Source organism: Notolepis coatsorum (genome assembly GCF_963971535.1).
Source record: "Notolepis coatsorum genome assembly, contig: SCAFFOLD_1337, whole genome shotgun sequence".
NCBI classification, from domain to species: Eukaryota; Metazoa; Chordata; class Actinopteri; order Aulopiformes; family Paralepididae; genus Notolepis; species Notolepis coatsorum.
The window spans coordinates 23,650-32,500 of NW_028171338.1; the positions used below are offsets into that span (position 1 = coordinate 23,650).

General features: G+C 41.5%; 1 protein-coding gene across 1 annotated transcript in view; it reads left to right on the forward strand.

The window, feature by feature from the left end:
• Positions 1-3,380: 3,380 nt before the first annotated feature.
• The window catches only part of bace1 (beta-secretase 1), a gene marked incomplete at its 3' end in the record, with an annotated part of 20,761 nt that continues 15,290 nt past the window's right edge, over positions 3,381-8,851 (forward strand). The window contains exons 1-2 of the mRNA XM_084339191.1: positions 3,381-3,465; positions 4,109-4,325. Of these exons, the coding sequence (XP_084195317.1) occupies positions 4,191-4,325 (135 nt within the window). The remainder of the gene's footprint in view (positions 3,466-4,108; positions 4,326-8,851) is intronic.

Consider the following 8,851-nt stretch of genomic DNA (forward strand, 5'->3'; position numbering starts at 1 on the left):
CTGTGAAATATAGTTTGACACCCCTGCCCTAACCCTATCAAAACAGCAGTCAAAGTGTATATTTTCAGCACTGTTTGTTTACCAATGGATTTTAAAATCTTCACGCGATGTACCGGTAAACGGACGTTTTAGACGTGAGGACAGGAAGCCGCCATGAAATCACTGTAGTCGTATTAACGTATTAACTAAATCATTTGAACAAAATAAAAAGCAGCAGCACTATTGCATAACTGAGTCATGTGTGCTATGGGGGGGGGGGGGGGGGCGGCAGTATCGGATGGGTATCGCGGTATCGTGCCATCCCTGGAACTGATACAACTGTGTTGTAGTTGTTTATTGTTGGATTGTTTCATCCATGCAACTATGTTGGTGGTTATAGTCAACGGGGTAGTAGTTGACCTAGTTGTTAGCTTAAGCTAGTTAGCTGTGGTTATTTACAAACATGTAGATGAGACTAATCATATACAGATCGAGAACATGGCTAACAGTTGGGAATTCTAAGGTACATCTTATTTAAGCATGTAAAATGGCAACTAATCAATTCAATCAATTAGATTACCAATATTATATCAACATGAAAATTTGGAAGGGAACATAATAGTATTTTATTTTAGTATTTACTATTATAATATTAGTAGCCGATTAATTTGCAGCCCGTCCTAGGTTCTGATTGGCTCTCTAGGTTAGCACTTTAGCTTCTGATGCTGTGGTGGGCACTAGTCCTAACATTGCTAACTAAACTTTTAGTCAGAGAAAAAACGTCACGACGAGTCACAACTATTTACGTCCACGTGCTGTAAGGAACATTGTCTTGTAATAGAATGACTGAAATCACTGCAAGAGCTAGTATAGGCTAGCTAGCCCTCATGAACCGGCAGACACCAACAGTAGAATATGCACTAGGCTACTGCATGCACCTGTCATGTTACTGTTGGTTCCTTCCACTTGAACTTCATCATCATTAGCAGCAGCAGCGGGTAAACATGTCTGTAATTTTAGAACATTGTTCTGCGTCTTTTACTAGCAATTTTAGTTTTTTAATTCTAGCTTTTTCAGCTCCACCCTTTCTTTTTTTGCATTCTCCATTTCTGCGCTTCTAGGCCTACTCGCGGTTGGGAGGAAACGTGAATCTCATTCACTGATGTCTCATGTCTCATTCAAGACTGGCTAACAAAAGCATGTCTTTCACTTAACACCAAGAAAACAGTGTGTATGATGTTCACAAAGTCACCAGTAGAGGTCACTCACTCTAATGTGTTTCTGGGAGAGGCGGAGCTGGACATTGTACATTAATTCAAGTATCTTGGGGTCACATTGGACTCTACATTGACCTTCAAAAAGTCATGTGAAGAAAGTGACAAACACAGTCAAGTTTAACATCGAAAACTTCAGGCAGATCAGGCCCTGCCTGCCAGTTAATGCTGCAAGGATGTTTCTGCATTCAATGATTTTATCACACATCGAGTAGGCCTATTGTTTTATCAACTGGTCTCTTTTATATGTCACTACTCTTACACCAATATAATTACTCTACAAAAAAGCCATAAAAGTATTTGATAGGAAACCAATTTCATTTCATCACTGTAATGTTTTAGAAAAACATAACATGCTAAGTTTCGAGAATTTCCAAGTTTTCAAATATACTTGCTTCATGTACAAGGTTCTGCATGGACTTGCCCCTCCCCCATTGAATGAGTTCATCCAACAGAAAGCAGACACTGGCATTACCACCAGGGCCATCAGTAGAGGGGACTGTAAGGTGCCTTTTCGGTATACTACCATTGCAAAAACTGTGTTCTCTGTTAAAAGTGGTAACTACTGGAATAGCCTACCAGTTGTGATTAGAGAGTGCCCTACATACTCCATGTTCAAGACCCATCTTAAACTGCATCTTAAGGCAAACCAGAACTGTGATCATTTTTAATCTGATTTAGTTTATGCAACTTGTTTATTGTTTTATTGCCGGCCCACACACTGGCCCACACACCGGCCCACATAATGGCCCACACACCGGCCCACATACGGCCCACACACTGGCCCACACACTACACCGGCCCACACACTACACCGGCCCACATTAGTGGCCCACACACTGGCCCACACACTGGCCCACACACTGGCCCACACACTGGCCCACACACCGGCCCACACACTGGCCCACATACTGGCCCACACACCGGCCCACACACCGGCCCACATACTGGCCCACACACCGGCCCACACACTGGCCCACATTAGTGGCCCACACACCGACTCACACACTGGCCCACACACCGGCCCACACACTGGCCCACATTAGTGGCCCACACACCGACTCACACACTGGCCCACACACCGGCCCACATTAGTGGCCCACACACTGACCCACACACTGGCCCAAAAAAGTAAAAAAAAAAAGTAATTTTTTTTTTTTTTTTTTTTTTTTTTTTTTTTTGACCAGCCCACTTTGGTCCCGGCCCATCGGGATTCGTCCCGAACGTCCCGATGGCCAGTCCGCCACTGGTCGGTGGTAAAGTTATTTACAACTGTTGTGTCAAAGCTCTCAACGCGGGAAAGCTGAATGGGAGAGAGGACTCTGTGTGGAGAAAACATTTTGATGTGGACTGTGTTTTAAGTCCAGGATGGAGAGCTTTGTATAAACTCCCATCAAAAAAAAGGACTGGGGATTTACAGTGGAGGATTCTCCATGGTGCTGTTGCTGTAAATGCTTTTATTTCGGTTGTGAATCCTAATGTTTCAAATTAATGTCCTTTCTGTGGTTGTGTGGAAAATATTTTCCATTGTTTTTTAGAGTGTGGGAGGCTTGAGTTTTTATTTGATACATTAAGAATCTTGTTTTTGTCTTTTAACGTGGAGTGGTCCAAGGCTGTTTTTATATTTGGAGCTGGGTACAGAAGAAGCAATGGTTTTAAGTGGAAACTGTTAAATTTCCTGCTGGGTGAAGCAAAATTGGCAATTTACCTTACAAGAAAGAGCAAAATCGAGGGTGAAGTGTTTCAGGAGTTGACCAGTGTGTTTTCAGCATTGGTAAGGGCAAGGGTCTGGATAGATTTTAGGTTCTATAAGGAGATGAAAAATGTAGATACTTTTGTGGAACAGTGGTGTTATGAGGAGGTTATTTGCTCGGTGGTGGATGACTGTTTGGCCTTCTGTGATGTTTTCATGTGAATGTACCATAGGTATTTTTTTTTTGTGTGTGGTTTCCTGGTTGTGTTGTTGGAGTTTGTGGTTGTTTTCTTTTCTCTCGTTTTTGGTTTTGTTGAGGTGTGAGTTTTTTGTTTTGTTTTTGGTTGTTTAAAGTGTAGTATTGGTGTGTAAATAAATAAAGTTTTTTTATAAAATCAAAAATCTCTCGCTCTCTCTCTCTCTCCACTAGCTGAACATCCTGGTGGACACTGGCAGCAGTAACTTTGCCGTCGGGGCAGCAGCACATCCCTTCTTGCGCAGATACTACCACCGCTCACTGTGAGTAGCCCGGAAACCACTTCTCAGTTTTAAAATATAATCATCATATATATATGTTTTATTTATTTATTTATGAATGTATGTATTAATTTATTTAAATGAACAAATACATAAATAAATAATTATGAATCAGTAACTTCTGGTAGCATTTCTTTCTAAAAATGTGATATCTTTTTGGAATAAAATTCATATAAAACATTTTATGATACCAATAACATAATGTTAGTTCATTCAACAAACAAAGTAATATGTGAGTGTTTTACAGTAATTCATGTTAGTGTGTTATTAGATTAGACAAAATCAAAAGAGAGAAAAAAGTATTGGTTGCAGCCAATCAGTTATCCATGCTATAATAACTGATTCATATTAGATTACGTTTTTCATTTCTGAAATATTATCAAAGGTGGCGCAATCCCAGCTGCTGGTGTTTGTGGAATCCCACCTCATCTAAGTATGATCTGGTCACAACTGAATACTGTGATGGGAAAATACACTTCTTTTTGCCTTGCTACTGTAGTACCTCATGTCTCTGGATGTTTTATAACATTTTACAGCTATGAACATGCCAAAATATAGACAATTTGCAATTCTTTCTCCTCTTTCATCTCATCTCTCTCCTCTCTTCCTCACCCACCCACCCCAGCTCCAGCTCGTACCGGGACCTGGGGAGGAGTGTGTACGTGCCGTACACGCAGGGCCGCTGGGAGGGCCAGCTGGGCACGGACATGGTCTCTGTTCCCCACGGCCCCAACGCTACGCTGCGCGCCAACATCGCTGCCATCACCCAGTCGGACCGCTTCTTCATCAACGGCTCAAACTGGGAAGGAATCCTGGGCCTGGCCTACGCCGAGATAGCACGGGTGAGGGATGGGGAGAGAGAGAGAGAGTGGGAGAAAGGTAGAAGGAGGGGAAGAGACTGGAAGGGCCTCCTGGGCCTGGCACACGCTAGAGCAGTGGCTCTCAAGGTGGGCTCCTCCTTGGGCAATAGTTTAATGTCACTACATCAGTCACTTGAAGTTTGCCCGGTGAAATAATAATAAGGTATACGAGTGACTCTCTGATCATGGGTTTCACTCTCTCCACAGCTGTTGAATTCTGGACTGAATCGTATCTAACTACAGAAATCTTCTCGGATCAGGGTCAGTGGCGGCCGCTGCCGCTGGTGCCTTGTGGGTCGCAGTTCACGTTAATAGGTCGAGTTGAAAATGTAATGCTCTGAGATGCTCTGGAGCAATCTCTCTCTGTCTCTCGGATCAATCAAATCAAATAATTAACACATGTATGTTGTCATTTTAAACAACTCACCATTCATTCATTATGCATCAGCAGCAGCTAAATAAATGTTATAGTTCACAACACAGCAGCGCGTTTTGAATCGCCAGCCTATTATCGTCTCAGCAAGCACAGTCAATACTTTTTTCCGTAGCCGCATTTCGCGGAGACAGCTGTGTATAGCGAGAGAGAGAGAGAGAGCGAGAGAGAGTTACGTATCATGTATTAAACTAGAGTTAAGATCGCTAATCTACCTTGTTGTTGGCTTGTTGATAAAGTATATCCACTCTATGGCATTGTCCATCCAGCCTGTGTTGATGTCCATCCATTGTGCGCATCCATATAGCTTGTTGTTAGCCAACAAGCTGTGTGAGTGAAGAGCTGTGTCTTTGTCCATTTCCGCCTCGAACAGCCTGCAAACTACCTGGCGTTCTATCGCCATGCTCTAAGACAAACTCTAACCATAACCAACTTTGAAAGAGTGCCTAAGCTTAACAGTCTAAAGAACTTGCAGTCACGGTACGCTCGTCTAAGACAAACAGCTGCCTGCATCATTCTCACAACAACACTATCTCCACCGATCACCAACCTAGGAATAATAACCTAGAAATTGGATTCGGCCAATGATTTGTCCGTCTTTCAAACGGTGTTGATTTGATGGATTTAACAGAATTATCCAATTCCATGGTGGTAGCTTTAGCTAACTATAAATCGAAATGAAAATACTCAGTCCTTGAATAAACCTGGCGCATTCTCTCTCTAAGCAAGAACCCGAGAAATGCGGCTATGGAAAAAACCTGGCATCGCGTCGGCCAATCAGAGCGTCTCCACGAAAATGCGGCTATGGAAATTCTTCACGGAAGTTCACGCTGCTGGGCTAGACCGCTTCAAATTGCGCTCGGATTCCAACATAATAGTCATATTTCAACGCACAACGCCGTATGCACTGATTGGCTGTGACGGAGACAGCGATCAAACTGTGACGCGCACTCAGAGCGCGATCGCTTCTAGCCCTCGGGCGAGAAATACGAAAAAATAAAAAAAACGTCACTTCCTGCTCAAGAAAACGATGTTTTTTTAATTTAGATAATAACGTTATATTGTGCATTGGAAATACAAACATACTTAAAATGAGTAAATAGTATTCATTTTAAACATGTTTATATTATTTATAGGGCTATAAAACACAAAAACGAAAAAGTTTTATTGTCTTCTTCTCTGATTTAACAGCAGCTGGCCAGCAGGTGGGTCGGCGCCCTTGCGCCCACTAGTGGCGAGCCGCCACTGATCAGGGTCCCTGAGACAGAGACATCCCATCAAATGGGGGTCTGATGGCCTAATGTGTTCCAATTTGGGGGTAGTCCTTGATAGGAAAGAGGTTGAGAACCACTGCGCTAGTCATCTACAGTATACCCCTGCCAACACAGTCAACTGGGAATAACCTGTGTTGACTGTCAGGGTCTCTCTCTCTAGAAGTCTAGTCTAGAAGACAGAAATAGAATCCACACGTGTGAATATAATAAAATACCATCATGTGTGTGGCTCTTCCATCCAATTTTTTTCTTTCTTTTTTTTCCTTTTTTTTTATGTCACTCATTCCATAAGGACGTAGGATAAACATTAATTTTTTTTTTTAAATGGTCCATTTGCATGTTCTTGGTATCTGAATCTAGGGACATATATGGATCAGTGTCAGAAATAGTGTGTCTGTTACTAGGCTTGAGTAAATTGTAATGAACCAAAGGAGAATATCAATTCTATTTAAAAAAAAAGTTTTATCTTTGACTGTGAATAACACCATGCTAAAAAAGGACCTGAAAAATCTAAGCAAATGAATAAAGGGAAGATGATTAAACAGAAGGTTTTGTAGATACAGTACTGAATTCTGCCATCTTTTTTTTTGGCAAAAGATCCATATATACGTGAGGACATGGCCTGGCCATGTCCCCACGTATCTGGATCTTTTGCCAAACGCACATTTTATTCCATGATTGGGCCTTTCATCCACACGTAAAGGGTGTTTTCAGAGACATAAACGGAGATTTTCTTAAACGCATTTTAAAGTGAAGATTTTCCAAAATATCCGTTCAGTGGATCCGTGCAGCCACTGTAAACGCATAGTCTACTCTAGATAAACGATGACGCCACAGCTCACTACGCATGCTCAGACTGTGGTGGGCCGTAATAATATCTGGCCCGTCAGATTGTTTGGCGAATATTACTTTACTATTTCTCTAATATATATCAGACCGACTATAGGCTATATATTTCAGCTATAATCAGGCATGCAGTCGTGCACACACGTGGTTACACGGCGTGTTATTAGTAGGTCACTCAGGGCAGAAGTGCGCGCAATGATAAGTTGTAGAAAGCTACCTGGCCGGTGGCCGGCACTTCTCACCTAGACTTTGCATAATAATAGGAACCTACGAGAAGGTGGGGGGCTGCTTGATCTCCATTGTTATGCATAATAATCATCTGTTCTGTGCGCAACTGAGGGAACATGTATGCGTGTGCGCGGGAGCGCGCGTGCACGTGGCGTGTCACCAGTTCCCATATTACGACTGCACCACTGGCTATAATGTCCTAACAGAGAAACTACCACCACCTAAAACATCCTTATTACACCTTGTTTTATCCATATAGGCAGTAGCGCTTTGAAGTAATAATAACTTCGGTGGACTTGGTGCTGAAATGTCATATCCTTACCATACTTAATGAATGTCTTGTTGTAATTAGTATATATATAGTTTGTGATAAGGACTCGCCATTTAGTTAGAGATTGTTAGCCCCTTTCGTGACTGTGATGCACCAAGTGAATCCACAGTCACTTGCTCCTCAATAGCAAACCAACCTAGATTTACCCTGAAGGACTGGTTCTAACCGAACCGTTCGTTATACAAATATCACAGAGAAATGTCAAAGGTACTCACAGTTGCACGAGGGTTTCGAACAGAGACACAGGATGGTTTGAAAGCTCGGCGTTGCTAATAAACATTTTAAATATTTTTTATAAACTACTCAAAACGGCATTATTTCCGGCGTTGGCTGCCTGGTGTCGTCACAGCGCATGCGCATCATGCACCCAACGCCGGAAATAATGCCATTTTGAGCAGTTTAAAAAGAATATTTTAAATGTTTATTAGCAACGCCGAGATTTCAAACCATCCCGTATGTCTGTCCGAAACCCTCGTGCATCTGTGGGTACCTTTGAAACGTCTCTGTGATACTTCTATAACGAATGGTTCGGTTAGAACCAGTCCTTCATGGTAAATCTAGGTTGGTTTCCTATTGAGGAGCAAGTGACTGTGGATTCACTCGGTGCATCACAGTCACGAAAGGGGCTAGGAGATTGTGATCTCAACATTGACATTGTATCTCTCCGTCGCCCAATGCGCAGAAGTAAAGCATTGAATCGTGACATATCTAGATTGGTTGTTTCCTCTGGACTGCATAATCCTCCGCTATATCTATCTATTTATCATCTTCTATGTATGTCAATATAGCCAATGGAAATGCTAGGAATGGTCAAGTGGGCTGGGTGAACCAATGGACAATTCCTATCGTTTCTCAGTCCTCCTGACCGCTCGTACATCGCTTATCGCCACCTACTGGCCCGCATGCTTGTTGGAGCAATTTATATGCGTTTATGTGTTTGCGTCTGGATCCGTTTTTTTTTTTAACACTGTCGTGTGGACGAGGATTTCTTTTTAAACGGAGCCTGAGAATATCCGCTTGGCAAAATATCCAGATACGTGGGGACATGGCCAGGCTAAGCAAAGGTAATTTCAAATGCTTGGTTCTGAGATGATCAATACAGTAAACATTTATTTCTGATAGGCGTGCTGATCAGCAGTAATGCAACGTCATGATTATTATTATTATGAAGTTATTATTATTATTATTATTATTATGAAGTTATTATGAAGTTATTATGAAGTTATTATTATTATTATTATTATTATTATTATTATTATTATTATTATTATTATTATTATTATTATTATTATTATTATTATTATTATTATTATTATTATTATTATTATTATTATTATTATTAAATAAAAAATAACTCCTCTCCTTCACTAGAATATAATATAATTATGAAATCAAA